Here is a 27,988-nt window from a genome sequence, read left to right on the forward strand (position 1 = left end):
GTCTGGAAAATGTATAAATTCAAGGAATAAATTGAGGTAGAAAAATAGAGGGAAGGGGTTGATCTAGCCCTTGACCTGGGCCCCAGGGGGCAAAAGGTTCCAGGACTGGGTAGGGCACACCCCTCCTGCCACACACACACAGAAGGGACGAATGTGTCCTTACTTCGCTGCCTCACAGGCGCCTGCGGATGCCCAGATCCCTGTAGGTGCACAGTCACTCGTCCTTGGAGCCATGCCCAGGTGCGCACGGTCGCCCCTGGCCCGGGCAGTCACCCTTTGCACACGCAGACCCGCGCGCCGCCGACACACCTCCGAGCTTCCGGAGCGCGCCCAGCACTCAGGGCTCAGTGGCAGGTGCTTCGGCGCGCAGACTCGCCGGGCGCGGGGACCGGTTCGGGCGCGGGGCCGGCTGGGGCGGGGCGGTGGCGCGCGTTCCCCGCCGGCCACACGGGCCGCCCTGCGCCCGGCGAGGGGCGTGTGCACGGCTCCGGGACCCGCGGGCCCCATGTTCACGGAGCTGAGGACCAAGCTGAGCCCCCCGCGAGGCCGCGCCGGGGCTGTGCGCGCTGGCTTCGGAGAGCGCCGGGATGTGGACGGTAAGCAGGGCTGGACCCGGGGATATCGCGGGCGGGGGGTTTGGGGACCGCGAGGGACGGGGGCGGGACCTCGCGGACTCCGAGCAGCGGCGGCGGCGGCAGGCTGAGTGGGGGGGCGCGTCCTGGCCGAATGGGGTTTTAGAGTCTTTGTCCTGCGCTGGGGGCGGGAGGTGGCGCGGCCTCAGGCCTTGGGGATCAAGGCACCCTTGGCCTGGGGGAGGTGACCGACCGGGGTTCCTGTCCCCAGCCTGGCACCACCATGCGGTCACCTTTTCTTGCGCTGGGGGGGGGGGGAGGGGGAACACCCTTCCCAGCCCTTACGTTGGGGCTGAGAGGGGGCCGAGGACACAGCTAGGCTCTGCCGCCCTCGCCCCATTTTCTACTGGAATTATGACTTTGGGCCGGGAGAAGGGAAGGACAGACGTGGGGACAGAGATCCCACCCCGAGCCGGGTCAGAAAATGGGCGGGGCCCGGCTGGCCCGGGCCAGGTGCGGCGCCCGCGGAGGCGTCGGGCTGGTCTGTCAGAAGCACTGCTCTGCCACCCAGACCGGCGGCCAAGCGAGGCCGTGCACCCCAGGCACCTGTTCCCTGAAAGGTGCCGGCTTAGAATAAGCCTTTTCCCACGGTACTAGAAGCCACCTCAAGGCGGCGGCCACACTAGCCACACTCTGACCCTACACCTCAAATTTAGAGTCACCTAGGGTCATCTGATAACAGGAGTTTCAAGAGTGAGGAGGAGGTGCTAAGTGAGATGAATCTTATGGGATGGAAGAGGGAGGAGTAAGATGTGGATTTTCCCCATTACTGAGGCCTGGGCATATATGGCCAACCCTACCCTCAGCAGGGGATGCCAGGGAGGGTCTTTCACTCATTGGGGGCAGGGAAGACTTGGCCTGGGAAACTGATCCTGCCTGCCAAGTCAGGGCCTGGATGCTGGAAAGACAGGGGCAAGTCTGGGCCCAGCTTCTTGTCCCTCACCAGGGCTGTTGTTGACTTGTGAACATTACACAGAGCCTCCGTCCATCCATTCATTCGTTCACAATGTTTCTAGGCACCTGTGTGCCAAGATCTGTGCACGTCCTTGGGAGGGGGCCTGTCCAGGTGTCTTCCCTCCCCAGACTCATGTCAGCAGGGAGTCCAGAAATGACGGCAAAACTGAAGCTTTGACCAGTGTAATGAAGTTGGCGTGGGTAGGGAGAGCTTGAGGCATCACCACGGGTCTCTGAGCACGTAGCTGCACCCTGTGCACCCGAACTGAGCAGCCCATGCCAGCTAGACAGCTGCCATGCACAGGAACCATTCTGAGCCCAGGGCTCTGTGGGAGGTGGGGAGTGGGAATCTCGGGCGAGGCTGCCCCAAGTTCAGGCCTCTTGCCAATGAGTCACTCCTAGTGAGTCCAGCTGGGCAGGACCAGGCCTCAGCTCCAGCTGTGGCTGCAAGACTGAGTTCAGTCTACAAGGATGGGTAGGCAGGGCACCCAGGGGCCTCCCCACCACACAGGGCGTCGCAGGCACATCCTGTGTGTACGTTCTGGTTTGGTGTGGCATGTGCCAACCCAGGGCAAGGGTGATGTCAGGGCTGTCCCACGAGAGCCACACCCCTGGCTGTAAGTCTTGGGCCCACTGGTGGGATGTCCTTCTCTGATCTAAGCAGAATTTGTCCTGCTCCCCAGAGCAAGGGCATTAGACTCAGACAGAAAGGTGTTTGTTCTTCATCTTGAGCTAGGTGGGGTCCTCAGGACAGCTCTTGGTGCTTCCTTCTGCTTTTAGGGGATCAGGCACCCCTAGTTGGGAAGGTGGCTCCTTCCTCAGTGGAGGGGAGATGGGCTGAGCAGGAAAGAAGCCTTTGGCTTTGCCCCTGACCAGGCACCCCTGCTCCACAGCCACTGCCCACTTCAGCTTCTGCCGGACCCTCCTGGAGCACACAGTGTCAGCTGAGAGCATCCCCTGCCACGTGCCTAGGACAGCAGGCACCAGCCTCACGTGGCATGACTCACGCAGCCAGAGGGCAGCTGGGAGCCGGCCAGTCAAGCTCCTGCAGCAGCCTGGCACAGAGGCCCCCCAGGTACCCAGCCACCACACCCACCTCAGCCCCTGGCCTCCCCACCACCTCACTGCATCTGCTGCCCTCTCCCCCGCAGGGCCGGCTGTGCTCTGACTACTGTGGCCTGTACCACACGAGTCCCTCCCTGGGTGGCCTGACGAGGCCGGTGGTCCTGTGGAGTCAGCAGGACGTCTGCAAGTGGCTCAAGAAGCACTGTCCCCACAACTACCTCGTCTACGTGGAGGCCTTCTCCCAGCATGCCATCACCGGTGCTGTGGGCTGAGGGGTGGGGGGCTCGGGGGTCCCAGGACAGCCTGTGTCTTCTCTCGCTACCCTCTCCTGTCTGTTTCCTCCTGACTCGGCCTCTCCTTCAGGTCTGTGTCTCTGCAGAATCTGTGTGTCTCCCAGTCTGTCTGTTTTCATCCTGCTTTTCTCTTCTCGGTGTCTGTTCATCCTTGTCTCTTCCCCTCTCCGAGTCTCTGAATTGATCTGTGTCTGTCTCCATCTCTCTCTCTCTGTCTCTTTCTGTCTCCCTCTCCCTGTCTTTGAGTAACCCCCTCTCCCCACTTCTCTCTCTGCCGTGGCTCCTGATGTCCATCCAAGGCTGACCTTGGCTTGACCCCCCCCCCCCAGGCCGGGCACTGCTGCGGCTGAACGCGGAGAAGCTGCAGCGGATGGGGCTGGCGCAGGAGGCCCAACGGCAGGAGGTGCTGCAGCAGGTGCTGCGTTTGCAGGTTCGCGAGGAGGGGCGGAGCCTGCAGCTGCTCAGCCAAGGTCAGTGGGAGGAGCCAGGAGTGCCTGAGAGGCTGGAGAGGTCCGGGGACTGGGCTGCAAGATCCCTCACACACAACCCCACACACCCAATCCTGAGTGCAGGGTGGGTGGGGGACCTCGGGAGGGTGGCTGTGGGACCCCAGTAAGGGCTGTCTTATACCCACCGTGGTGTGGACGATGCCAGAGGCCCCCATTCCTCCTCACCCATCCACCCATAGCTTCCTTCGGACACATGTCCTAGTTGCTGCCCGAGGCTTGAACCCCAGACCCCAGCACTGTGACCGGAGCCCGTGGCAAAGACAAGGCACAGCCCCTCTGGACCTTCAGGAGTCCCCAGGGCCCTAGCTGGCCGTGGACAGGTGGGACCAGGATTGCTGCCTCCAGCACCGTGACTCCGGGCTGTGCCTGGGACTGGGGGGTGGGGGGTGTGCGTCCCGAGTGTGGGCCCGCCTCCCAGGACCTCAGCTCAAGCTCACCCCCTGGTGCTGCTGGCGGCATTCAGGGGAGCCACCTGGAGCCAGAGAGTGATTTGGATGTTCCCCCAGACTCCCAGGGAGCGTTTATTTATATTCCCTCCCCCACATCCTCTGGGCATCCTGTCCCCTCCCAGGATGAGAGGTCTGTCTGCCCACTCATCCAGTTCCACCCCTCCCCCAGCACCTAGAGGACTACCCACAGAGGTAGGATAAACTGCCAGGCTTCCTTTGCTGTGTGTCCATCCCTGACCTTGCCCAGGCCCAGCAGGCCCAACCTGCTGCCCAGATGATGGTCATCAGTGTCCACCCAGACAGGTACCCTGCCCAGCACCTTCATTCATTATTTATGAGACCCTCACCATGCCCATATCTATTCATGGGGACTGTGGAGAAGCAGGTTCAGGATTGCCCACGCACCCAAGACCTAACAGGGCATGACAGGGACCTGGGACCCAGCACCCAGCACGGGGCTGAGCCGAGTCCTGGCCTTAGGTCTGAAAGATGCCTTCCTCTCAGGCTCATGGAGGCCACCTAGGAGGCACAGTAATGGGCAGGCATTCCCACTGACCCTTTCCCAGGAAAACCTGGATTCTCACAGGAGCTGGTCGTGAGGGCTGTGCCCCTCCATGCCTGCCCACTGGAGAGCCAGCCAGCACCTGACAACCACTCCATGGGCCAGAGGGCCCAAAGCTGGGGCTGGTGCTGCCCAGCAGAGGGACAGTGAGGGCCATCCTACAGTGCCCTCCTGCCTGCTCCCCTGCCTGGCACACCCCTGGGGGACTCTGAGAACCTCAGGAGCAGATGAGGCTGAGCCCCTAGCCCCCTCTGTGCCCTGAGTTGGCCTCAGGACAGGAGGTTGGTTGTTTCAAGTCCCAAGTAGAAATTGGATAACAGTCCTGGTGTGCCCTCACCCCCTGTGCTCCCTGCCATGGGAAGCCCCTTGTCCTGTCTGGCTGCCCTGAGTGTCCCCCACCTTGTGCCATCACAATGTCGCCCTTTCCAGTAGGCCCTCCCATCTCCACCCCCTTCTCCCTCCTTTGTCTTGCCCCCCAAGCTCCTGTCTTGTCTTTCCTGTATGCGTTCACTTTTTTATATTCTGCTAAAAAGACCAGAAATAAACCTGGTTCTCCAGTGCCCCAGTGTGGTGTCTGGCTCCAGTCAGCTGGCTTGTGGGGGTGGGCAGAGCCCTGAGGGGTGGCCCTGAGTCTGGGAGGAGCGGTTGCCCTGCCTCCCATGGAGGCCACCAGGGGGCAGTGGTGCCCCATCCTGGTAGGGGCCTATTTACCCCAGGGATGAGAGGGAGGGGCAAGAGGCGAAGCTGGGCTCAGACCCAGGACTGCACCTGGACACACCAACACAGTTGGAGTCTAATAGGCTCCAGGGGCCACTGTAACACATGACGAAGGGAGGTTTCCCACCACAGAAACATTCTCTCACAGTTCTGCAGGGCACAAGTCTGAAATCCGGTAGGGCCACCCTCGGGTGGCTGCCTGGGGATTCCTGGGCTCACAGACACATCGCTGTGCCCAGGACCACATGGTCCCGTCACCTTCTGCTGTCTCATCTCTCCCTCTCACAAGGACCCTTGTCACTGGGTTTAGGGCCCACCTAGATAATCCAGGATGACCTCATCTCAGGATCCCTAACCACATCTGCAAGACCTTTCTCCAGATGAGACCGCGTTCACAGGTCTCAGGGATCTGATGCAGCTGTCTTTTGGGGACACCCATGTAGTCAGCCACAGGACAGTGTCCTGACATAAGAAACACGCAGGTCACAGCCAGACCCAAATAGGAGCACAGGCATAAGCCAACCCCGCAGTCTACACAGACACAGAGACGCAACGACACCAGCACCCAGATCCACAGGAACACAGCATCCCAGACACACGACCACCCCCAACGGGCAGAAACACAGATGATGTTGCACACGTGCCGCAGCCTGAACACACAGCTGCCATGTCCCGCCCCCGGGAACTAACACACAGACATGCATCTTCTCACCGAGTGCAGGATACAGACATACCTTGACACCGTGATGTCCGACATGCACGATCACGCGGATACACACCTACCAACACGGACACATCCCATACATGGGTATATAGACGTACACAGGGAGAGCTGACCACCTTGGGTGTACCTTAGGGCACACGCTGACCTCACCCAAAATCCTGTATGTCCCTGTCCCCAGGGTGGGCAAGGTCAATGAGGGAAGGACATTCCCTCTTCTCCTGGGGTCACACAGGCCTCTCTCTCTGATTTCCAAGGGAAGAACTGATGGACTGACCCCTCCACAGAGTGCCTCACCTTGCCTCTGCCTCTACGTGGGCAACTTGTGCTGGCCTTGAGGAAGCAGATCCCCAGGGTCCCTGCGAGAAGAGGTGGACCCCAAATGTGCCATCTTTTGTGTCCTGCCCCCAAGCAGTGAGCTGAGCCTGTTCCAGGGTGTACAGGGATAGGAGTGGAGAAGGGGGAGGTCGTACAGTGGGAGGCGGGGGCTCCGGAAGGAAGTGCACCTTGTAACTTTCCCGGCTGGCACTCCTCCGCTCTTCCACCTGTTCCCACGCCCAGTGGGTGGCTGTCCATCAACCCCAGCCCTGACACCAAGCTGGGGCCAGGTTCTGGGGCACAGAGGAGCAAGGCAGTGGCCACTGTCTAGAAACACCCCTTCCGAGAGCAGACAGGCTGGTCCAATCAATGGTCAGTAACCCCAGTGAAACTTGGTCCTCACATGCCAGGAGCCCGCGACCCCCTGCGGGTGGCCACAGGCAGAGGTGGTCCAAGGCCAGCTGGAAGAGGCTGAAGCCCGCTGTGCAGGCCCAAGGCCCCCGTGGCCAGGAGTTCAGGGTCCCCCAGGGCTGTGGCCGCACCTCTCCAGGGCCAGGACGGAGAGGCATCCGGGGCTTCAATCCCGGCGCGCTGGGCTTGGGGCAGCGCCCAGCGTCCCCCTGGTGCCTCAGTTTACCCCACTGTCTGAAAACCGTCTCCTGCCCTATGGGCGGCGTAACGGGCCACCGCGTCCTGGAGGCCCGGTGGACGGACGCGGCGGCCCCGCAGCCCCGCGAGCCGGCCAGCCCGGCAGGCCCCCGCCCCCCGACCCGTCCCTCCCGTCGCGAGGCGGCTGCAGGAATACCGCGAGAGTTCGCCCCCTCCCCCCCCACAGTAAAACTGTCAAAGGTGGGAGGGGCGGGAGCGCGCATGTGCGCAGCGCGGCGCGCAGCCTGCGCCGCCCGGACCCCGCGCCCGCGCCCCTGTCCGGCCCCGGCCGGCCCCGGCCCCCGCCCCGCCTCTGTCCCGCTGGGCGCCGCAGGTAAGCGCCCGGCCGCGCCCCCGGCCCGGACTCCGGCGCAGCCCCCGCGCCGGCCGCGCCCCCGACCCTGACCCCACGCGCAGGTCGGGGGGCCGCGCCCGAGCCCCCGCCCGCCGCGCCCGGACCCCCCGCGCCGCGCCCCGCGCCCCGCGCCCCGCGCCGACGCCGCGCTCCCGCCTCCTCCTTCTCCAGAAAAAGTCGCCATTTTGGTTCACTGCCTTCGCCCCCCCTCCCCAGGCGCCCGCGAGCGGCCCTTCCGGGGCCAGGCCGGGCCGCACCGGCCGCAGGTGACAGGTGTGCGGCGGGCCAGCCTCCAGGTGTGCGTGCCCGGCCGGCCTCAGCGGAGCGCCGCGTCCAGGGCCCAGCGGCCTTGCCATGCCGTGTCCCCGCCACCTGCGGGCAGCGCCTGGTGCCCTCCAGCCCCACGAGGCTCCCACCTCTTGCTCCCTGCCGGGCCCTCGGGAGGATGGAAGCCCTTTCTCCTGGTGCGAGAGCCACCGGCCCTGGATGGAAGGAGGGTCTCTGGCTCGCTGCAGCCCTGGCCCCTGGCCCCTGACTTCGCCTCCTCCACCCGAGCTGGAGAGACACGAGAACCCGCACGGGAGGCGCTTGGGGTCGTCAGGCGGCTGGGGTGACCGATGTTGGCATGCCTCCATTGGAAGTTACAGTGTGAGGACTTTCAGAGAAGTTTGTTCAGACCTTTTTAGACCTGAACCTCTCTCCAGGCCCAGGATAGGTTCACCTCCTTGGCAACGGGCAGTGACTGTCCTGGCCCGTGACCTCAGCCTGCCCAGATAGCTTCTGTGCTTTGGGGGCACAGTAGCCCCTTCCCATCTTCTCTGATCTAAGTTAGTTAGACACTACCAGGGGAGGGATCACACAGCCCCCCACTTACCCTCTTCTGTGGCCTTGGGTGTCCCTTTTGGAGGACCCATCAGAACTGAGCCCAGAGTCCCTCCAGTTCTCATGTCCACGGAGGCCCAGCTCAGGTAGCAGGGGGCTCCCTGTGACAGGTCGCCAGTGGTCTCGGGAGTGGTGCTGGTGGCTCCGTACATGGGGGACAGAGGCTCTTGGAGAGTGGAGGTGATGAGGTCACCCAGGTGGAGGAGGGCTGAGGGTCCTGGCCAGCATGAGGCCTCCATCTGGGTAGAGAGGCCCCAGCAGGAACAGAGAAAGGGATCGTGGAGGATGGGCCCACTGACACAGGGACCAGAGTCAGGTGCTGCGGGGTCCTCTGTCCTTGGTCTGCCCCGCCCCCTCTCACCCCTGGAGAGGGATGCATGTATTTGGGGAGTGGGCTAGGGGCCCTCAGTGCCCACCCTGGCCATCTTCCATCTGGGTCCTGGGGAGAAGGATCGAGGGACACCTGCCTGGTTAAAATGGCATTGCCATGGGTCTGGGTGAGTCTGTGAAGGAAGGTGTCCCAAGATGCTGGCCAGCACAGCCTGTGCGCCCGTGGTCTCATAATTGGCCCTTGGCGGGGTGCTGTTGGCCTTCTGTCTGAGCACACCACCTCTCCTGGGGCCATTTGGCTCAGAGCTGGGTGTAAGGTACCTGGTTCTCAAAACACTGTGGGTCTGTGTCTGGGACGGAGAAAGCCCGTCGGACCTGGTGAGGGTCTCAGGACAGGGTGACATCCTTCCAAGCTGATGGTGTCTCCTGGGGAGATCTCAGCTGGGCAGTCACTCCCCTAAGCCAGAAGCACCCGTCACCTGCTCTCCCTGTGCCCTAGAGCATGGGCAGGCTCCCTTTCCCGGGGCACAGAGCAGGCTGGTCTAGAGGTGGGGCGCTAGGGCAGCCATTTCAAGTCCTGAGTCAGCCCTGCTGGGCCTCACAGGTCTGTCCACTTGCCTGCAGCAATGACTGATCCCTTCTGTGTTGGAGGCAGCCGCCGGCTCCCAGGGTCCAGCAAGAGTGGGCCTGGGAAGGATGGCAGCCGGAATGAGGTCCGACTTCCTGTGCGACACGAACCACCAAAACTGGGTAAGAGGGGTCAGGCCAAGGTCAGCCCCAAGCTGTCATGGGCAGCCAGTGCTGAGTGTGGGCCACCTCCCGAATGTCAGCCTCCTGAGAGCCTCCCCAGGGTGGGGCATCCAGGGGCCCTGGATTCTTGTCCTAGGCTGACTGCAGCCTTGCACCCTGCTGTGCCTCAGCGGTGGTGGGGGGAGGCTCACGCCGGGCCTGACCAGCCTCCTGGGAGCACAGCCTCCAAGCCTTGATGTGCCGTGTGCTGCAGGGTTGCCCATGGCCCGGGGTGGGCAGACGGTGCCCGGCCAGGCCCCACTCTGCTTTGACCCAGGAAGTCCAGCCAGCGACAGGACAGAAGGGAAGAAAAAGGGGCGTCCGAAAGCGGAGAACCAGGCCCTCCGAGACATTCCCGTGAGCTCCCTGAGGGCTGGGGTGGGGCTCATGCTGGGGTCTGCCCCTCGAGGCCACTGCCCTGCCTCTGCTCGCTGCCCACATGTCCAGCACCAAGCCCACAGCCAATGTCAGTGGGCCACTCTGCCTCAGGGATTCGTGGTGTGGTCCGGGCCCCTGAAACAGGTCTAGTGCACCCTCGCGGCTCAGGGCAGCTTGGACCTTGCTGTGGTCCCCAGGTCGAAGGGCTCCTGCAGCCTCTACCCTGAAGGCCTGGGCAGGGTGCTGGGTTGGGGTCGGCGAGGCTGGGGTGGCTGGAGGGTCAGCAGCCTGGCCTTTCCCATGCCCAGCTCTCGCTGATGAACCAGTGGAAAGATGAATTCAAGGTGCACTCACGGGTCAAGTGTCCCAACTCAGGGTGCTGGCTGGAGTTCCCCAGCATCTACGGGCTCAAGTACCATTACCAGCGGTGCCAAGGGGTAAGGGGCTGTGGGCTGGGGACGAAGAGGCCTGAGCCGCTGTGGGCTCCGGGGCCTGCACAGAGGCCTGGGCGTCCCTCCCACGTCTGCCTTCTCTACCCAGGGCGCGACCTCAGAAAGGCTGGCCTTCCCCTGCCCCTTCTGTGAGGCCGCCTTCACCTCCAAGACCCAGCTGGAGAAGCACCGGATCTGGAACCACATGGACCGACCCCTGCCTGCCCCCAAGCCTGGGCCAGTCAGCCGGCCGGTCTCCATCAGCCGGCCCGTTGGGGTCAGCAAGCCCATTGGAGTGAGCAAGCCTGTCACTATTGGCAAACCTGTGGGTGTCAGCAAACCCATCGGTATCAGCAAGCCAGTGACGGTCAGCAGGCCTGTGCCAGTCACTAAGTCAGTGACGGTCAGCAGGCCTGTGCCGGTCACCAAGCCAGTGACGGTCAGCAGGCCTGTGCCGGTCACCAAGCCAGTGACAATCAGCAGGCCTGTGCCGGTCACCAAACCAGTGACGGTCAGCAGGCCTGTGCCGATCACCAAGCCCATACCGGTCACCAAGTCTGTGCCGGTCACCAAGTCTGTGCCGGTCACCAAACCAGTGACTGCCAGCAAGCCAGTGCCAGTCACCAAACCTGTGCCAGTCACCAAACCGGTGCCGATGACAAAACTTGTGACGGTCACGAAACCTGTGCCAGTCACAAAGCCAGTGACGGTCAGCAGGCCCATTGTGGTCAGTAAGCTCGTGACGGTCAGCAGGCCCATCGCCATCAGCAGACACACCCCGTCCTGCAAAATGGTGCTGCTGACCAAGTCTGAGAACAGAACTTCTCGTGTTGCGGGGAGGGCCAGTGGAAAGAAAAGGTACGAGGGTGCCTCGAGGTGCCTTCCGGGTTGGGGGTGGGGTGCTCCCTGGCCGCAGCCTGGGGTAACGGCCCACAGTGGGCCCTCCTGCTTCTTACGTCCCTGCTTCCTGCAGGATTGCGGACGGCCTGGACTCCTGCCCTCTCCCTCCCAAGCAGGCGAGGTCAGAGAACGGCGAGTGCGGCCCGTCCACCACGGGCCAGGGCTCAGCCTTCCAGCCCAGCACAGAGGCCAGCAGCGGCCCCCTTTCTCTGGGAGGCAGGCCCTCAGGGGGCAAGGAGGCGCCCAGGGCCACGGGCCCCGTGTCCCCACCTGACGAGGGAGCCGAGCGCACGAAGCACAGTAAGACCAGGTGGGGGCAGCAGCCAGGAGGGGCGGCCGCCAGCCTCCCAGTGGTTATTTGATCGGAGCCTTGGCCTTCATTTTCTCTCCCCTGAGTCAGGAAGGAAACAGAAAACACCCAAGAAGTTTACAGGGGAGCAGCCATCGATCTCAGGAACCTTCGGACTCAAAGGTGAGGTCCCGGGCAGCCGGGCACCTGTGGGACTGGGCCCAGGCACAGGTTTGCCCATGCCCTTGGCCCATACATGCCCCGCCCTGCATGTGCACACAGGCCTGGCCAAGGCAGAAGACAAATCCCGAGGCTACCGTGCCAAGAAGCAGGAAGGGCCAAGCCCCGAGGACGTCCGGAAGAAGGTGCCGGCCCCTGCCAGCACTGTCAGCAAGGAGGGGCCGGCCCCTGTGGCCCACCCAGCCCCAGGTGGGGGCTGTTGTGTGGCAGGGCCCGGGTGGGGTCTTGACTGAGGGGGACCCTGGACCACACAGACGGGGCTGAGTGTGGACCCTGGGCTCTGCTTGGTGTCCAGGGCATCCGGAGCCCACGACAGCCCCTGAGGCCTGGCCCTGCCCCACAGGTGGCCCTGAGGAGCAGTGGCAGCGGGCCATCCACGAGCGGGGGGAGGCTGTCTGCCCCACGTGCAACGTGGTCACCCGAAAGACCCTCGTGGGGCTCAAGAAGCACATGGAGGTGTGTCAGAAGGTAAGGCTGCCCCCTGGGTTTCAGGGCGGAGGTGCCCCAGGCAGCTTCTCATGGTCCCCGTGTCTGCAGCTGCAGGATGCCCTCAAGTGCCGGCACTGCCGGAAGCAGTTCAAGTCCAAGGCTGGCCTCAACTACCACACCATGGCCGAGCACAGCACCAAGGTGCGCCCGGACCACTGCCGCCCAGCCCAGCCGCTGGCCACGGGCCTCCCCCTCTCCTCTCCTCCTGTCCCACCTCACCCGCCCAGCCCTGACCACTGACCCTTCATTCCCACCCTGTGCCTGACCACGAACATCTGTGGCTCTGATGTGGGGCAGGGGCAGGGGCACTGAGGCTGGGCTTGCCCCCAGCCTTCAGACACCGAGGCTTCCGAGGGGAGTGAGCAGGAGGAGCGTGAGCGGCTGCGCAAAGTGCTGAAGCAGATGGGGAGGCTGCGCTGCCCCCAGGAGGTCAGTGGGACACGACGGGGGGCCACGGGGGGCGGGGCACAGCCCCTTGCTGGCCTCTCACCCACCCCGACCCCCAGGGCTGTGGCGCGGCCTTCTCCAGCCTCATGGGCTACCAGTACCACCAGCGGCGCTGCGGGAAGCCGCCCTGTGAGCTGGACAGCCCCTCCTTCCCCTGCGCCCACTGCGGCAAGACCTACCGCTCCAAGGCCGGCCACGACTACCACATGCGCTCGGAGCACACCGCCCCGGTGAGTGGCCGGGTCCCCACGCTTGCCCACCGCCCCTGCCCACAGCACACGCCGGGCTCCCTGCACTTGCAGCCGTGGCACCTGTTCACCTCGACCCCTTGCCCTGCAGCCGCCCGAGGAGCCCCAGGACAAGTCCCCTGAGGCCGAGGACCTGTTGGGTGTTGAGCGGACCCCCAGTGGCCGCATCCGCCGCACGTCGGCCCAGGTCGCTGTGTTCCACCTGCAGGAGATTGCGGAGGACGAGCTGGCCCGAGACTGGACCAAGCGGCGGATGAAAGACGACCTGGTGCCCGAGACGGCGCGGGTGAGCCGCCTGGGCTCTGAGCAGGATGAGCCTGCACCTGGGTCCCTGCTGTGGCCCTGCCCTCGTGGCCTAGACCTAGGCCGCCTGAACCTCCCGAGGTTCAGGCTCCATGCAGAGGGCACAGCAGGGCCTCTTTAGAGCAGTGGGGTGTGGGTGTCAGCTCTGGCCAGCTGCCTGGGCTCACCCCAGTGCCCACCTGTGTTCTCAGCTCAACTACACTCGGCCAGGCCTCCCCACGCTCAACCCCCAGCTGCTGGAGGCATGGAAGAACGAAGTCAAGGAGAAGGGCCACGTCAACTGTCCTAATGATGTGAGCTGGGGCAGGCGGGCGGGGGGTGTGGGGACAGGAGGACTCAGGGACAGAGTGCCCAGGTGTGGCCCTGGGGGCGAGCCTTCCAAGTGGCCAGCCTACCTGTGGTCCCTGGGCCCCTGCAGGGTGCTCAGACAGAAGCCTTTGGCAGAGAGGCCTCACCCTCAGCCCCAGAGGCCCAGCCTGCCCGTGTACCCAGGCTCCTGGGTCAGGCCCCCTCCCTGCCCAGAGGCCCAGAGCGCAGGGCAGGGTCGGGCCATGCAGGTGTGAGGACATTGCGGGAGGCCCTCCCTGACCGTCTCTTCCCCAGTGCTGCGAAGCCATCTACTCCAGTGTGTCCGGCCTCAAGGCCCATCTCGCCAGCTGCAGCAAGGTGAGTCTCGGGACTGCAGGTGCTGAGCAGCCCCCCCAGGGGTCCCACACATGGGACATGGGACTTGCCCTGGGGACAGCCTCCACCATGAGCCCAGGGACTAGCCAGGGCTTTGTGGCCACCCTAGCCCAGACGCTTGCTGTCCCCTACCCCCAGCACAAGTCGGTCAGTGTGAGTTGTTCCACCCACCGGGGCCCCTTCTCTGCGTAGGTATAAACGGGCACGCTGACCTGGCCAGATGAGCTGTGGCTGCCTTACCCTGCAGGGTAGGGGCAGTCTGGGTCCAACCCTGGGGCGGCGCTGCCCATGTCTTGCAGGGAGACCACCTGGTGGGGAAGTATTGCTGTCTGCTGTGTCCAAAGGAGTTCAGCTCTGAGAGTGGCGTCAAGTACCACATCCTCAAGGCCCATGCAGAGGTGGGAGGCACCGCCCAGTGCGAGAGGCGAGGGCCCGGGTCGGCTGGCCCGTGGAGGGATTGGGCCAGGGAGGGGTGGGTGATGTTTGAGTAAGAGGCCAACATTGAAAGACCTGGCAGCTTCTTCCCAGTGGCTTCCAGCTTCCCTGGGAGCCGAGAAGCCCACCCGTCCCCGCATCTCCGCTCTAGGGTCTCTGCCCCAGGGTCTCCGCCCCAGGGTCTCCGCCCCAGGGTCTCTGCCCCAGGGTCTCCGCCCCAGGGTCTCCATGCCAGGGTCTCTGCCCCAGCACCTCCGCAGATGCTCTTCTCTCCTTAGAACTGGTTCCGCACCACAGCAGACTCGCCTCCCAAGCGCAGGAGCCCAGACTCATTGGCGCCCAAGAAGGAGGACAACAGTCTGGCCGGCGGGAAGAAGCGGGGCAGAAAGCCCAAGGAGCGGCCCCCCGAGGAGCCCGCACCCAAGATGCCCCCTCCCCAGGAGGACTGGTCCCCAGGAGGCAGAGACAGGGGGGCCCGGGGCTTCACTGGCCGGAAGGTGGGAGCCGGCAAGGTGCCCGAGAAGTGAGCGTGGTGGCTGGCAGGTGCGTGGGGCCCAGCCCCCACGCTGGCCCAGCCCTCTGTCCAGGGTGGGGCGCTAGTTCTGGGACATCCTGCCCTCCAGTTGCCCACCCCCATCCCTGCCTACCCCTCTGCCCAGTGGGGGCAGGCCGCCCTGCTTTCTCCTGAAGGTGGCCCTGCCCTGTGCAGGCTGCCGCAGGCACATCTGGGCTGGGCTCCCTGGGAAGGGCCAGGGGCGGCACAGAAGGGCAATAGCCTGAGGGATGTTCACAAGCCTGGCAGAGTCTGGGGCCCTGGAAGGGCAGAGGGAGGGTCTGCAGCCTGGGCCTCGGTGCCGTGGGGGGATGCCGAGTGGCCAGGTTTTTGGCCCTAGCCACGAAAGCTGTGTGCCCCATCTGCTTCCTCAGGCCCAAGGCTTGGGGGTCCCTGGTTCTGGGCTGATGAGGGTACCTGAGCAGCCTTGCCTCCGTACCCAACACTGGAACCCCAGCACCCCCAGCTACCTCCCTGGACAGACCCTGAGTCTGACCGCTGCCGTGCTGACCTGACAGTCCATACCACCCCACCCCCCAGCCCCGTTCCTCTGCTTCTGTTCTCTACCTCTCCAGGCCCGTCCTCCCCGCCTGTGTGACCCCTGCTGTGCTTGGGCCCACGACCCACTGGCTTGTGTCCACCCTGGTGGCGGAAGTGGCCCGCTGACGGGCTCTGCCATCCCCAGTGGTGCTCCCTGCTTGGGGCAAGGCCCTGGTTTTCCGCTGCAGGGATGCCGGAGCTGGGCACGCAGAGCATGCTCCGGCGTGGCCGACACCGCTGGCCGGGCTGGGGTGGCCTGATAGGTTCAGGATGGTCCAGTTTGGCCCTGGGGCCATGGGCGTGTGGGCAGGGAACTGGGCCCAGCTCTGAGGAGTGACCACTGTTCTGTCTGCTGGTCTGGCCTGGCCTGTGGCCAGGCTCCTGTGGGAGCCGCTACCCTTTTTTTTCACTTGCCCCTTTGTTTCTGGTCGTGTGGTCTTTTGATATGAGAGCTAAAAGCCTGGGAGGGGCTTGACCGAGGTCACAGTGGGGTGATGGGAGCTCGGGGCTGCCTTGGCTCCCTGTGGGGCACTGAGGATGGCTGGGTCTGCAGGTTGGGCAGGGTTCGGGCTGGAGTGCTGGCCGCCTCCTCGGGCTCTGCCTTCCAGCAGTGGCACTGCCTGGGGAGGGGACTCTCAGAGTCGCAGGGTTTTGATGGAGGCTGTTTTCCACTGGGGGTGGGGGTGGGCGGAGGGCTCGGCCTGGCTGATCCTGGACGATGTGAATTTTGATATTTGCCCGTGTGCTTGTGTCCCCTGGGTGTGTAGTGGATGCCAGTCTTGTTGCTGTGACAAGTAACAACCTTTTTTTATTCTGTTTTTTATACAAAAACTTACAACAATCTGACATTTTGGTGCTAAGGGTTTCCTGGTGCCGATGGTGGATCTGGGGGCTGGGCTAGGGTCCCTGGGGTCCCTCCCCTGCTCAGGGAGGTAGTACTGACTGGGCACCTCTCTGTCCCCAGCTGCTGTCCTCACCCAGCCCTGGAGAGGAGGGCTCCAAGCTGGACTCGGCTCTGCTTACCCTGCAGTAGGGGGACAGGTTCCCAGGGGCTGCTGGGACAGGTCGAGGTGCTGCCTGTCTCTGGCTTCTTTGTTCAGAGCCTCTGATCCTGGGCAGCCCTGGCCGGGTGTTGTAGGGAGGGAGTGTAGAGATGTGGACTCTTCCCCACTCGTGCATGGACACACAGGTGTGACCCAGTGTCCAAGTCCAGGTGGGGGCAGCATGGGCTGGGCTTGGGGACAGGAGGGCTTTCTTTCCTGTGCTCTGGGTGTCCCTGGTGTGCAGCTGGTGGGGGTGGCATCAGGCAGCCACTGCAGGGCAGCCTCAGGGGGGAGGGGAGCAGGCGCTGACAGGAGCCCAGGTACACTTTCTCTGTCCTTGTCACCCACGGCTGGAGGAGGTTGGACCTCAACACCTCTCCTGGGGACAGCCGCCCGCCCCAGCCTCTCAGGTACTTGGCCCTTGGGGAACGGGGGGCTGGTGTTTGCTGGGGGGTGTTTCCAGGTCACCCCGAAGACCACAGATAGCCCCTGGTTTGGGAAGAGGGGTCCTGGGTAACTTGATGTTTAGCACTTTAACCCCTTCTTTGTCTTTAAAGTGGGTGTGGGGGCTGCTGCCAAAGGTGGCGATTGGGTTGGACCCCCTAGCTCCCTCTCTCCCCTCCCTGCTGCCGCGCTCTGGCTGGTGAGTGGCGGTGGCAAGCTGGTCTGTAGAGCCCGCCTTTGAGGAGGGCAGAGCCAGGTGGCTCAGCAGGGTCTGCCCAGCTCCGCTCTGGCTGGAACTCAGCCAGGTAACCACCTGGCCTTGATTGACACATTCAGTGAGAGGGGCCAGAGTGGCAGGCTCTGGGGTGTGGTGGGGGTGGCCTCTGCCTGGGACCCAAGCGCGTGCGACCTGGGTCCCTTTCTGAAGATCTACCTCTGGCCCAGCCCACCCCTCGCCCTGAGAGCAGGAAGGGCCGACGGAGGGGATGCACTTTATCTGCTGTGCCAAGGCAGATGAGGTCTCCCGGCGTGACCGTGGCCCTCCGGCTCCAGCCCCACCCTTCCCTCTGGTCCAGAAGGGAGCCAAGTGCGCCCTGACCTGCGGGGGGCAGGCTGTCCCCGTGTGTCCTCTTCTGCCGGCCTCGGGAGGCCGCCCAGCACCCCCGGCCTGGCAGCCGCTCGCCCTGTACCCTGGGTTTCTGGTTAGGTTTTTTTAATGCCAGTTCTCCGTACATAAGTGCATTTTGAAAGAGAGGTTCCAGCTATCACTTGTAACCATATATATACATATATATTCTATCTACAAAGTGTTTATTTGCAAGATGTTTTGACGGTGAGCTCGGGCCCTGCCCGCTTTGTGACCATCTGTCCCCGGTCCTCGTCCCCGCCCCCAGGCCGAGAGGCGCGAGGGCGGGCCATCAACTGTATGTATTAAAAACTGTATCAAATAAATGTTTATTGATTTTTTTCCAGGGCTTGTGTGCGGCTGAGTTTGTGGTCGCGCGCGGGTGGGGCCCCGCGGGAACGAGGCCGCCCGTGGCCGCCGCCCCGCCGCAAGCCCTGGTGGGACTTGGAGTCCGCGCGCGGGCGGGAGGGCCGCGAACTACAGCTCCCGGCGGCCGTGCGCCCGCCCCAGGCCGCGAGCTCCATGGCGGCGCCCCCGGCCTCCGCCGCCCCCCGCGCGCCCCCGCCGCCCCCCGCGGCCGGAGACGGCGCGGACCGACCGCCGGCGAAGAGCGAGGCCGCCGGCGAGGAGCGGTAGGCGGCGGGGGGCGGCGGGGTCCCGCACGCCCCTCGCTCCATCCGCCGTGGGAGGAGCGGCCCACGTGAGCCCCGCCCCCGCCCCGCCGGTCCTGGGGCGCTGCCCGCGGGCTGGGGCGAGGCGGCCCGCCAGTCCCGCAGCGCGCAGGTGCCCGGCGTGGGCGCCCGGGGCGGGGGGGGGGGGAGCGCGGTCTGCACCCCAGGCTGACGGGGTTCCCTCGGTGGACAGGGCCCGCGGGCACCGGGCTGCAGCGGGTGCCTGCCCGACGCCCCCAGGGCGTCCGTGTGTTCCGGCCCCGCCGAGAGGCCAGCGGTCGTGACTCTGGGGGTCGGGCGGTGCATGGTACCTTCTGACTGCCCCGCCTGGTTGGGGTGCCCTCGAGGCTTCTGTAGGGTCTTTGCAAGAGGGGACGTTGTAGGGGCGCGGTGGGGGAGGAGCCGTTTCGCCACCGGGGCTGGGGAGACGGAAGAGGCGGAAACCAGCCCCTGCGCGGTGCCCCTGAGGCCGACCACCAGGGGGTGTGGCAGAGCCGCTCAGGGCCCGCCCCCTGCACCTGCCGGCGGGCCCCCCACTTCTGGGTCTGGACCGTGCCCTGGGGAAGGGGCTGAGGGACGGCCCGCCTGGGGCGCCACAGGACACCCTGGTCCCAGCCGGGCTGCTGGCCTCCGATGGGTCCGGCACCTGGAGTCCTGCAGGCCCGCCTGGGTGCTGCGGGGCGAGGGATTAGGCGAGCCTGCCCCGCAGTGACCGCCCCGCCTTGGCCTGGAGGTCCTGTGTCCTTCTGGGCTCTCACCCTCCCAGTGAGCATTGCCTGAGCCGGGCACAGGGCGACAGGGTCTAAGAGGACCTGAGTCGGCGACACATGCTGGTTCCAAAGGGTCTGGTTTAGCTCAAGATCAGAGAGGGCCAGGCCAGATGAGTTCTTGAGAAAAGCTCTCCTTGAAGACAGGGTGGCGGCAGCTACCTTCCGGATCCTGCCCTGGGCACCGAGGGGCGCCAGGCCTTGAGGGCAGTGGGTGGAGGGCAGGGCTCTTCTCCGGAGGCCACGGGGTCTGCCCTGCAGCTGCATCTGTCCACTCTTCCCTGACGCCGGGCCTCAGTCCCACAGGTCCTGTGCCATCATCCCTGCACAGCCCAGGGCCCCAGGGCCGGCTCTGGTGGAGTCCAGGTGTCCCTGAGCCCCTCCCTGCCCTCCACTCCAGCTTCTCCTTCCCTGCTGCAGCCACATCCCTGTGGTCTGTCCACCTTGCCCTTGTTTCTCATGCCCCTAGAGGGTCAGCTCCATGAGGACAGGGACCTCAGACTCGCTTAGCACTGGACGTGCTGGTGGACGAGTGGACGAATGGGCGCCTGTGGCGGTGCCTGCGCTCCTCATGCTGGGCTGGTCCCGGTGGAGTTGAGGCTTCAGCTGTGGGGTGCAGGGAGGCGGGCCCAGAGCAGCAGGAAGAAGGGGTCCTGCCAGGGGGGTTCCAGGTTGGTGGGGTGGGGCTGCAACCTCACAGATCCCCATTCCTATACCTGCCCTGAGAAAGCCACCCTGAGCCCATCTGGGACCCTTGGGGCCCGGCCCTAGTGCACCAGCTGCCCCCACCCCAACCCCATTTTACTCACCCAAAAGGCCAACTTCCTTAAGCCCAGACAAGATGTCAAGTAGGAGTGGAGGCCCTGGGTGCTCGCCCCAACTCTGCAGCCCCATCCAGGACAGGTCCAGCCTCCCTGAGTGTGGGCCAGCCCCTGCCCATCTGCCCAGGCTGGGGTCAGGAGGGAAGCCTCCGTGGGCAGGCAGAGAGGCCAGCCTGCCTCCAGCAGAGGTTCTCCCAGCCGCAGCACTGTTGCTGGAAGCTGAGTCAGGTGAAAGCTGACATTCGATGGATTGATCGGAGGGTGGAGGCTGGGACCTGTGGACACAAATCCCTGTACAGACTTGAGGACAGATGCTTGAGCTGACCCGCCCTTTCTGAAACTGCCCTCCCTGCCGCCAGGCTGGGGAGGGACTCTCATTCCTCCCCCAGCGCTGAGCACTGGGTGGCCTTGGGGGACATGCTGGAGCCCAGCGGTGGAGGGGGTGGGGCGGGCAGTTATTCTCAGATGCTCAGGAGGGTAGAGTTTCAGATTTGTTTATGCCTCTAAGAGGCGCCTTGGGGACAGGGGGGTACGCCCAGCTCAGCACTGACATTCAGCTTAGCTTGGCCAAGAGATACCTCAGACTTCCCTGTTCCGCCGGGGGCGGTTGGCTCTGCAACTCCAGGCAGTCCAGGGTGTTCTGGGGGTGCACGGTGGTCCCCGTCAAGCCCTGGGCCGGCAGTGTGCCAGTCTGTGCCCCAGAGGGGCAGTTCATCCCCGAGGCCAGCCTGTTCTCCAGCAGGGTCAGTGCTATTAATATCAGGCGAGCACACAGCCCCCAGCCGGGTGATCCTCTTATGCCTGTGACCTCGGACTCTGGGGCCGGTGGTAAGTGCTGTTCCTTTGGCACCAGGGCTTGAGGGGCCTCCCAGCTGCTGGTTCCCTGCCCCCCAGTGGGCAGCCTCTGCCAGCCAGGGGTCTGGCCCCATCCTAGCTGCCCACCTCTGTGCCACCCACCCATGGAGGGGCAATTCAGGAGGCTCCTGAGTTGTCCTGCAGGGCTGCTGGGTCTAAGGCTGTACGGTGGTGCCCCTGCAGACACCTTGGAGCACCCTGTGTCCAGCCATGAGCAGCCCCCCAGCTTACCCTGGCATCAGGATCTCGGGGTGCTGGGCCCTTGGAGCGGAAGGCAGGTGAGTGGCAGGCCTGTCTTACCACAGCTGTGAAGAGACTGGTCTAGGTGGATTCCCGCCGTGTGATGAACATCAGGAAATGAGCGAGCCAGGCAGGTGCCTGGGGGTGGGCAGGGCCCGCCACCCCCAGGCACTGGTTTTGCTGGGGGCTGTTCATTGCAGGAGGGTCTGTGTCTCCCAGTCCCGTGGCTGAAATGCCCTGTCACGGTGGCCAGAGCACCGTGTCCACCTGTGAACAGGGAAATGAGGTCTTCTGTTGGATTCCCCACCTTGGAGTGGGTCCCACTGTGAAAACTGTGGCTCGCTGAGGGTGCAGTGAGGCCTCGTCCCTGGCTTCCGGACAGCCGGGCTTCCGAGCACGCTGTGGGGCTGGGCTTGGCTGCAGACCCGGCCTGAGGCCACTCAGGCCCCTTGCAAGCCGAGGTGGGTGGGTTTCTGGGAGGGTCGTCCCTGGTTCTTTCGTCTTCCCGGGAAAGGTGTCCGTCCCAGGCTGTCAGCAGCAGGGGCCCCAGGAGTTGTCCTTGCTGGTGGTGTCATCCCAGCAGGATGAGGACGTCACAGTAGGGACCCGGAGGCTCCTGCTGGAGAGGCCGCCAGCTGGGGTGGGGAGCAGGGGGACAGGACAGTGCCAGCCCAGGCCTCCGCCGTGGGGTCCGTTCTGCAAGGCCTCCCTCAGTAGAAGGCAGAGGGGAGGGGCCTCCTTGGCGCGGGGAGGGCTCCCCTGCCCTTTCCAGGGTGTGCGGGTGCCTGGGAGGAGGGCATCTGGGTGAGCAGCCAGCACTGCCTTCCGACCGGCGCCTGAGTGGGAACCCGGGCAGCACCCCGTGCCCTTCTGAACCCCCACACCGTCACGGTGGGTGGCATACCGGGGCCGTCCCCAGGCCTTACCCCCTGGTCGTCTGGTGCCCACTGTGTGTGCACTGGCCGTGGTGACCCGCGCGCCAGGTTCTGAGCGGAACCCCCTGGTGGCTGCTGTCGCCGGAGAGCACGCAGCGCAGATGGCCAGTCCCGGCCGTGCTCGCCCCCTTGGCCCCCGGGGTGCTGTGGTCTCCTGTCAAGCACCACGGCTGGCTTTCTTGCCACTTTCAGGCTTCCACCTGTGTGGATGTTCTCAGTGCCCTCGGGAGCTGCCAGTGTGACTTGTCACGTGCAAGCCCTGCGCTGACTCCTGCCGCCTCCCACACGGGCACAGGCACCACCCAGGCACCGAGGTGCAGCGACAGCGGGACTGAGCTTCAGCGGCAGACGGTGGCCTGGTCTGGTTTTCATAACCAAGGGGCACGACTTGTAAGGCCCTCGGACCTGGCAGGGGTCCCTGCCCCAGACCTTAGTGTCCAGGGCAGTCCTGGCACATCTGCCCCCCGCGGACTCGGTGTACGTTCCGCTCGTGACCCGAAGGGCACGCAGGTCGGCGGCGTCTGCTGCTGGTTTCCACGTCAACGTCTTAGTTTGCTTTCTCATCCAACCCACATCCAGGACACCTTCCGGGACCCCACCCCGTGACCCCACCATCTCAGCCTTTCCTGGGCAGGTGTCAGCCAGGCTGCTTAGCCACACGGGCCTCCCCAGAAGCCGTCCCTGTTGGGTTTTGGGCCTCAGGCCAGTGACCACACTGGAGCCCCTTCGGTGCATGACTGACAGGTCAGCGTGCCCGCTCCCACGAGCGATGCAGCGCGGTGATGGCCAGGCACGGTGCCGTCTGCCTGTCCCAGACTGGGTTTGCACCTTGCAGGCTGTGGGGGCCTCTGCCCTCCTTCCTGCACTTTGCAGGATGCTGGGAAGTGAGAAACAGTGACCTCCCCAGGAGTGTCCCAGCCCAGGGTCCCCCGTCAGGGTCTGACCACGTCACTGTCCTTGGCGTGGGCAGCATTGCCCCTGTATTTGCGCTGTGGTCTCCTGTCCCTCTAACTGGTGTGAACAGTGACCAAGGCCACAGGTCCTGTGGATGGCCGGCAGGTGGGGTTCATGCGCCATCTCAGCCCGTGTGCTGCACGGGGATGCGTCTTAGGCGTGGCCACTGGGCTGGGCGAGCATGCCCTTCTCCCCTGCAGCAGCAATGCTGATGCCCTGGACCGGCTCCTCCCGCCCGTGGGCACCGGGCGCTCACCGCGAAAGCGCACCACCAGCCAGTGCAAGTCTGAGCCGCCCCTGCTGCGCACCAGCAAACGCACCATCTACACTGCGGGGCGGCCGCCCTGGTACAATGAGCACGGCACGCAGTCCAAGGAGGCCTTCGCCATCGGTGAGCAGGTGGCCACCCGCCCCGTCACCCCTGGTGGGTGGGCTGGGGGCTAGGGCTGCGTCGCTTCTGACCTGCCCCTCGAGCCCCAGTCGGAGGCCAGGCCTGGACAGTGGCGTCCAGCAGGGGTGACTTGGTTGGAAAGGGCGGTCCCGGCCCTGCCTCCCGGACCCGGTGTGAAGCCCACCCGCTCGGCCCGCAGGCCTGGGTGGCGGCAGTGCCTCGGGGAAGACCACCGTGGCCAGGATGATCATCGAGGCGCTGGATGTGCCCTGGGTGGTCCTGCTCTCCATGGACTCCTTCTACAAGGTGAGGGCGCCCTGTGTGGCCGCTGTCCCGAGGGCCGGCTGCCCCTGCCCGCCCGGGTGGCCGCAACCTGCCACTCCCCACAGGTGCTCACCCGGCAGCAGCAGGAGCAGGCCGCCCTCAACAACTACAACTTCGACCACCCGGACGCCTTCGACTTCGACCTCATCGTGTCCACGCTCCAGAAGCTGAAGCAGGGCAAGAGCGTGAAGGTGCCCGTGTACGACTTCACCACCCACAGCCGCAAGAAAGACTGGGTAGGCCCCGCAGGCTGGGCTGTGGGGCACTGGGCACCGGCGGGCACGGGCCCAGCACAGGCACCTTCCTTTGCAGAAGACGCTGTACGGCGCCAACGTCATCATCTTCGAGGGGATCATGGCCTTTGCGGACAAGGCGCTATTGGAGGTGAGGGCAGTTCCAGGCCACCCCACCCCGGGACACCCTCCTCTCACAGGCTCCCCTAAACCTGCCCGCTCCAGGCAGGTCCTGTCACTCCCCCGTCCCCAGGAGGGGTCAAGGACATGGGGTTGAGCAGACCAGACAGCCTGCCGCCCACTGAAGATGGGGACACCCTTGGTGGCAGCCCGCGGGCTACACTTCCCGGACTCTGTCCCCATCTGCACGCATCCCGTTGCTGGGTGTCCTCCTGCCGTCCTCTGGGGTCCACACAGTTGCTGAGGTCCCTGTGGTGGTGGGGGTGACACGTGCGTGCAGGTGCCTGGGAGGGAGGTGCCCGTGGCTGTGTGTCTGCACCGGGCACCCCCGCATCCCCGATTCCTGGGCGGCTTGGCACAGGCCACCCACGGCGCTCCCCGCCCTGCCCCCACTGAGGCCCGTGCCCCAGGCCTGTGTTCACACCGCCCTGCGCTTCCCGTCCCTGCGGCAGTTCTGAGCTCAGGCCCCGGAGCCCAGCACCCGCCACGGCTCCTCCAGGGGTTGCCTGCCGTTGCTGAGTGCGGGGTGGCCGCAGACACCAAGCCCCAGTCCCTGGTGTGAGAGCGTTGCGGGGGAAGCTGCCCAGAGGAACACGCAGCCTGCACCTCTGCCCCCCAGGCCCCCAATGTGCTGCATGGGCCGGCTTGCTGGAGGCCTGTGCAGGGCTGGGTCCTCGTGGCAGGGCCTCGGGGCCTCCGCGTGCTGGCCTCGCCCAGCGGTGGCTGGCCCCCTGCAGCTCCTAGACATGAAGGTCTTTGTGGACACCGACTCCGACATCCGCCTCGTGCGGCGGCTGCGCCGGGACATCAGCGAGCGGGGCCGCGACATCGCCGGTGTCATCAAGCAGTACAACAAGTTCGTCAAGCCGGCCTTCGACCAGTACATCCAGCCCACCATGCGCTTGGCGGACATCGTGGTGCCCCGAGGTGAGCGCGGGGGCGGGGGCACACTGCTCCTCGCCCTCCTGCCGGTGCCATCCTGCCGTTGCCCACCCCAGGGAGCGGGAATGCCGTGGCCATCGACCTGATCGTCCAGCATGTGCACAGCCAGCTGGAGGAGGTGAGCGAGCTGTGCCAGCCCCGCCTCCCCCACCGTAGCCCCTGCTCAGGTGCCCCCGTGCTCCTGCCCCTCCCGCCCTCTGGGGGGACTGGGTTTTGGCGAAAGCCCCACATCCTGAGCACCCAAGCAGAGGTCACACATTCTGGGCTGGAGGCCTGAGACTCTGCCTGCCGAGGTCAGAGGCTTAGGGAGCTGGCCCAGTCTTTTGACTGGCAGTCGACTACCCAGTCGTGGGGCTGGGGCACGCCCGTCCCTGGGTGGGTGGCCGGGCACACGGCGGCAGCGCTGGCGTCATTGACGCGCCGCCCTGTTCCCTTGTCTCCTGTGGCTGCCGCAGCGAGAGCTCAGTGTCAGGTAAGACCCCCCCACACCTGTCTGCACAGGTGGAGCTTTTCCCGCATCCACGGAGCTAGGAGCTGGGATGTCCTGGCCACTCTGCCCCCCCCCCCCGGTGGCAGCCCTGCTCCAGGCACAGAAGGGGGTGCGGTGGCCCCCGCACTGCTTCTGCCTCCCCTTTTGGGCAGTTGAGGAAACTGAGGCACACAGAGGTCAAGGGACTTGCCTAATGTCACGCTGAGCCCTGACCGCAGGCTGGCCAGACCTCTCTGCAGGCTCCTCCCCCACCCCAGAGGCTCTGCACTGTGGCTCCAGGGCGTGGCCACAGGCACATCCCTCAGCAGCCACCTCTGCCTGACCAGAGGGGCCAGTCTGCACTGCCCAGGTAGTGGTGACGCCCCAGCCCTCTGGTGCCCTGCCCACCCTCTGGTCAGTGGAGACAGAGCCAGGAGGACCTCTGGACGGGCAGCCTGGACTGTCTGTGGAGTCACACCTGCTGGGCCGAGACAGGCCCCCTCCAGGCTCAGGGTCCCTAAGCCCCTGCTGTGCTGGAGCCCCCAGCTCCCACCACCACGTGGGGCCCTGGGCTCCAGGTCTCGCTCTGAGAAAGGCCCCAGGGTCTCACAAACAGCTGCGTCTTCCCTTTTATGGTCAGCCAGGTGGTGGCCGCAGCTGGCACCCACCTCCGCGGCCCCAGGAAGTGTTGCCTGTGGCTGGGCAGGGTGACATCCTGGTGCTCACACCCTCCTCCCCTCCTCGGGGTCTTCCTGCCGCCTGCCCCTCTCCCCTGCCTCTGCTCCTTCCTGCCCGGCTGAGGACCCTGCTTCCCTGCTGAGTGGTCTTTTCTGTGTTCTTTTCCTTCTCTCTGTAAACCCTGGGGTTACCTGCCCTGTTCCCTCCCCGACATACTCTTCACCTCTTCACCTGGCGAGCAGAGGAAGCTGCGCTGGGATATGTGAGGACCGAGTGTGCTGGTTGTGGTGCCCGGTGGGCTGGGCTGCGCTGGGCTGCGGCTGCACCTGCCCCTGCCGCCGCCTGCGCAAGCGCTGCCCCCACGCTCTGCCCGCCGCCCTCCCCTCCCCTCCCTCCCCGCTCCCCGCCCACCTGCCCCGCCCAGCTCCTCCTCCCGCCCCCTCCAGGCACAGGGCAGCAGGGCGCCCCAGCCAGCTTTGTCCCCCTCTCCTGAGGGGCTGCATCTCTGGGGAAGGATCAGGACTTGCCCCAAAGCTCAGCTGTTCCCTAGGGAGAGGGGTGGGGTGGGGGGGACTCATTTGCAGGCCTGAGGCCCCGCCTGCACCCCGTCCCCTGCTTCCTGTGAGGGCGGCTCACCGCAGCCTGCTTCCTACCTAACGGTCAGCTGCTCTGCCTTCCACCGCGTCCTTTAACCTCTGCCTCGTCCTTGAGGGGCGGGGTCATCGCGGGCAAGGGCCCTCCCTCCGGACGAGCCACAGGGAGGCGGCGGCTCCCACCCAGTACATCCTGCCGCCCCCACCGCATCAGCCTCACCCTCACCCAGGGTCCCGAGTGGGAGGATGGGGCTGTGGAGAAGACCCTTCTCGAGCCCCAATCAGAGTGTGTCCCCAGGGCCGCGCTGGCCTCGGCGCACCAGTGCCACCCCCTGCCGCGGACTCTGAGCGTCCTCAAGAGCACGCCGCAGGTGCGGGGCATGCACACCATCATCAGGTGAGGGCCCGCGGCGCGGCGGGGCGGGGCGGGGGGGGGGGACCCTCCGCTGAACCCCGCCCGCCCGCAGGGACAAGGAGACCAGCCGGGACGAGTTCATCTTCTACTCCAAGAGGCTGATGCGGCTGCTCATTGAGCACGCGCTGTCCTTCCTGCCCTTCCAGGTGCGGGCGCGCAGGGGGGCAGGGGGCGGGGCAGGGGCGCGGTGGGCTCGGGCGGACGCACAGGGGGCGGCCCTGCGTGCTCACCAGCGCCCCCCACCGCTCGGCTGCAGGACTGCGTCGTACAGACCCCGCAGGGGCAGGACTACGCGGGCAAATGCTACGCGGGGAAGCAGGTACCCGCAGGGGTGCGGCCGGGGCGGGACTGGGGTGGCCGGGGAGGCGAGGTCCCGCTCAGCCGCCCCCGCCTCAGATCACGGGCGTGTCCATCCTGCGTGCGGGGGAGACCATGGAGCCGGCGCTGCGGGCCGTGTGCAAGGACGTGCGCATCGGCACCATCCTCATCCAGACCAACCAGCTCACCGGGGAGCCCGAGGTGCGAGCGCGGGACCTGGGGGCGCGGGCAGGAGCTTGCGGTAGGGCCCAGATGGGGGTGGGCCCTGACTGTCCGGCTGCCCCCAGCTTCACTACCTGCGGCTGCCCAAGGACATCAGCGACGACCACGTGATCCTCATGGACTGCACCGTGTCCACGGGCGCCGCGGCCATGATGGCGGTGCGCGTGCTCCTGGTGAGTGGCCTCTGCCCCTGTGCGCGCCGGGGCCGCGCTGGGAGCCCCATCCCGTTCCTTCTGGCGCAGGACCACGACGTGCCCGAGGACAAGATCTTCCTGCTGTCGCTGCTCATGGCGGAAATGGGTGTTCACTCGGTGGCCTACGCATTCCCACGCGTGAGAATCATCACCACGGCAGTGGACAAGCGTGTCAACGACCTGTTCCGCATCATCCCGGGCATCGGTGAGGCTGCCCAGGCCGGTCAGAGGGCGTGGGGGCCGGATGGGCCTGACCCCACCACAACGGTCTGCTTCTTCTGTAGGGAACTTCGGTGACCGCTACTTCGGGACCGACGCTGCCCCGGACGGCAGCGACGAGGAGGAAGCGGCCTCCATGAGTTAGGAGCCGCCCCTGCCACCCCACCAGCCTCCTGCCTCCTGGCCCCTGCTGACAGAATACAGACAGTAACTTCTTCGATACATGTTATAAAATAAAAGTTTTATTCCTGGCCGGTTTTGCTCAGCAGGTAGAGCATCGGTCTGCAGACAAAA

General features: G+C 65.4%; 4 protein-coding genes across 11 annotated transcripts; 3 read left to right on the plus strand and 1 right to left on the minus strand.

The window, feature by feature from the left end:
- Positions 1-505: 505 nt before the first annotated feature.
- Positions 506-4,559, plus strand: SAMD10 (sterile alpha motif domain containing 10). Its single transcript, XM_036245255.1, has 5 exons — positions 506-596; positions 2,480-2,661; positions 2,738-2,909; positions 3,274-3,414; positions 3,633-4,559. Exons 1-5 carry the CDS (start codon positions 506-508, stop codon positions 3,653-3,655), a joined length of 609 nt encoding a protein of 202 aa, XP_036101148.1. The 3' UTR covers positions 3,656-4,559.
- A 2,594-nt stretch (positions 4,560-7,153) lies between these two features.
- Positions 7,154-15,826, plus strand: ZNF512B (zinc finger protein 512B). 3 transcript variants are annotated; one of them, XM_036245764.1, is made up of 17 exons: positions 7,154-7,202; positions 9,060-9,185; positions 9,439-9,581; positions 9,911-10,039; positions 10,143-10,891; positions 11,007-11,233; positions 11,334-11,405; positions 11,505-11,651; positions 11,806-11,930; positions 12,000-12,092; positions 12,282-12,380; positions 12,458-12,628; positions 12,738-12,932; positions 13,141-13,242; positions 13,553-13,615; positions 13,933-14,031; positions 14,347-15,826. In XM_036245764.1, the coding sequence occupies exons 2-17, from the start codon at positions 9,062-9,064 to the stop codon at positions 14,593-14,595; spliced, it is 2,787 nt and encodes a 928-aa protein (XP_036101657.1). In that variant the 5' UTR covers positions 7,154-7,202; positions 9,060-9,061; the 3' UTR covers positions 14,596-15,826. The 3 variants fall into 3 exon arrangements, with proteins under 3 accessions (XP_036101657.1, XP_036101658.1, XP_036101659.1); XM_036245765.1 differs by having other exon boundaries at positions 11,806-11,918; XM_036245766.1 differs by lacking the exon at positions 13,933-14,031.
- Positions 15,827-17,795: 1,969 nt separating this feature from the next.
- On the plus strand, positions 17,796-27,956 carry UCKL1 (uridine-cytidine kinase 1 like 1). 5 transcript variants are annotated; one of them, XM_036244985.1, is made up of 16 exons: positions 20,310-20,360; positions 20,571-20,665; positions 22,717-22,907; positions 23,107-23,213; positions 23,297-23,467; positions 23,544-23,615; positions 24,382-24,571; positions 24,643-24,704; positions 25,976-25,995; positions 26,625-26,723; positions 26,794-26,887; positions 26,998-27,060; positions 27,138-27,260; positions 27,347-27,454; positions 27,524-27,680; positions 27,760-27,956. In XM_036244985.1, exons 2-16 carry the CDS (start codon positions 20,598-20,600, stop codon positions 27,837-27,839), a joined length of 1,605 nt encoding a protein of 534 aa, XP_036100878.1. In that variant the 5' UTR covers positions 20,310-20,360; positions 20,571-20,597; the 3' UTR covers positions 27,840-27,956. The 5 variants fall into 5 exon arrangements, with proteins under 5 accessions (XP_036100877.1, XP_036100878.1, XP_036100881.1 ...); XM_036244984.1 differs by lacking the exons at positions 20,310-20,360; positions 20,571-20,665; positions 25,976-25,995 and adding exons at positions 17,796-17,905; positions 25,042-25,058; XM_036244988.1 differs by lacking the exons at positions 20,310-20,360; positions 25,976-25,995 and adding an exon at positions 25,042-25,058 and having other exon boundaries at positions 20,468-20,665; positions 22,720-22,907.
- On the minus strand, positions 19,059-21,325 carry LOC118618623. Of its 2 annotated transcripts, XM_036244990.1 has the most exons (4): positions 20,619-21,325; positions 20,111-20,260; positions 19,521-19,807; positions 19,059-19,364 (listed from the first exon to the last, which is right to left on the minus strand). In XM_036244990.1, exons 1-4 carry the CDS (start codon positions 20,624-20,626, stop codon positions 19,177-19,179), a joined length of 633 nt encoding a protein of 210 aa, XP_036100883.1. In that variant the 5' UTR covers positions 20,627-21,325; the 3' UTR covers positions 19,059-19,176. The 2 variants fall into 2 exon arrangements, with proteins under 2 accessions (XP_036100883.1, XP_036100882.1); XM_036244989.1 differs by lacking the exon at positions 20,619-21,325 and having other exon boundaries at positions 20,111-20,520.
- Positions 27,957-27,988: the final 32 nt, after the last annotated feature.

The sequence above is a fragment of the Molossus molossus genome, unplaced genomic scaffold, assembly GCF_014108415.1.
Source record: "Molossus molossus isolate mMolMol1 unplaced genomic scaffold, mMolMol1.p scaffold_m16_p_6, whole genome shotgun sequence".
NCBI lineage: Eukaryota > Metazoa > Chordata > Mammalia > Chiroptera > Molossidae > Molossus > Molossus molossus.

Bases quoted from the DNA above. Each gene is read 5' to 3' on its own strand.
- SAMD10 (XM_036245255.1), top strand. From the start codon at position 506: ATGTTCACGGAGCTGAGGACCAAGCTGAGCCCCCCGCGAGGCCGCGCC. The intron at 2,910-3,273 runs GTGCTGTGGGCT...CCCCCCCCCCAG, and splicing joins CTCCCAGCATGCCATCACCG to GCCGGGCACTGCTGCGGCTG. The intron at 3,415-3,632 runs GTCAGTGGGAGG...ATCCACCCATAG, and splicing joins CCTGCAGCTGCTCAGCCAAG to CTTCCTTCGGACACATGTCC.
- ZNF512B (XM_036245764.1), top strand. From the start codon at position 9,062: ATGACTGATCCCTTCTGTGTTGGAGGCAGCCGCCGGCTCCCAGGGTCC. The intron at 9,186-9,438 runs GTAAGAGGGGTC...CGTGTGCTGCAG, and splicing joins ACACGAACCACCAAAACTGG to GGTTGCCCATGGCCCGGGGT. The intron at 11,406-11,504 runs GTGAGGTCCCGG...ATGTGCACACAG, and splicing joins AGGAACCTTCGGACTCAAAG to GCCTGGCCAAGGCAGAAGAC.
- UCKL1 (XM_036244984.1), top strand. From the start codon at position 17,796: ATGGCGGCGCCCCCGGCCTCCGCCGCCCCCCGCGCGCCCCCGCCGCCC. The intron at 17,906-22,716 runs GTAGGCGGCGGG...TCTCCCCTGCAG, and splicing joins GAGGCCGCCGGCGAGGAGCG to CAGCAATGCTGATGCCCTGG. The intron at 27,061-27,137 runs GTACCCGCAGGG...CCCCCGCCTCAG, and splicing joins AATGCTACGCGGGGAAGCAG to ATCACGGGCGTGTCCATCCT.
- LOC118618623 (XM_036244989.1), bottom strand. From the start codon at position 20,493: ATGGGTGGGTGGCACAGAGGTGGGCAGCTAGGATGGGGCCAGACCCCT. The intron at 19,808-20,110 runs GTATCTCTTGGC...TTGTGTCCACAG, and splicing joins GCGGAACAGGGAAGTCTGAG to GTCCCAGCCTCCACCCTCCG. The intron at 19,365-19,520 runs GTGAGTAAAATG...CCCCCCTGGCAG, and splicing joins TAAGGAAGTTGGCCTTTTGG to GACCCCTTCTTCCTGCTGCT.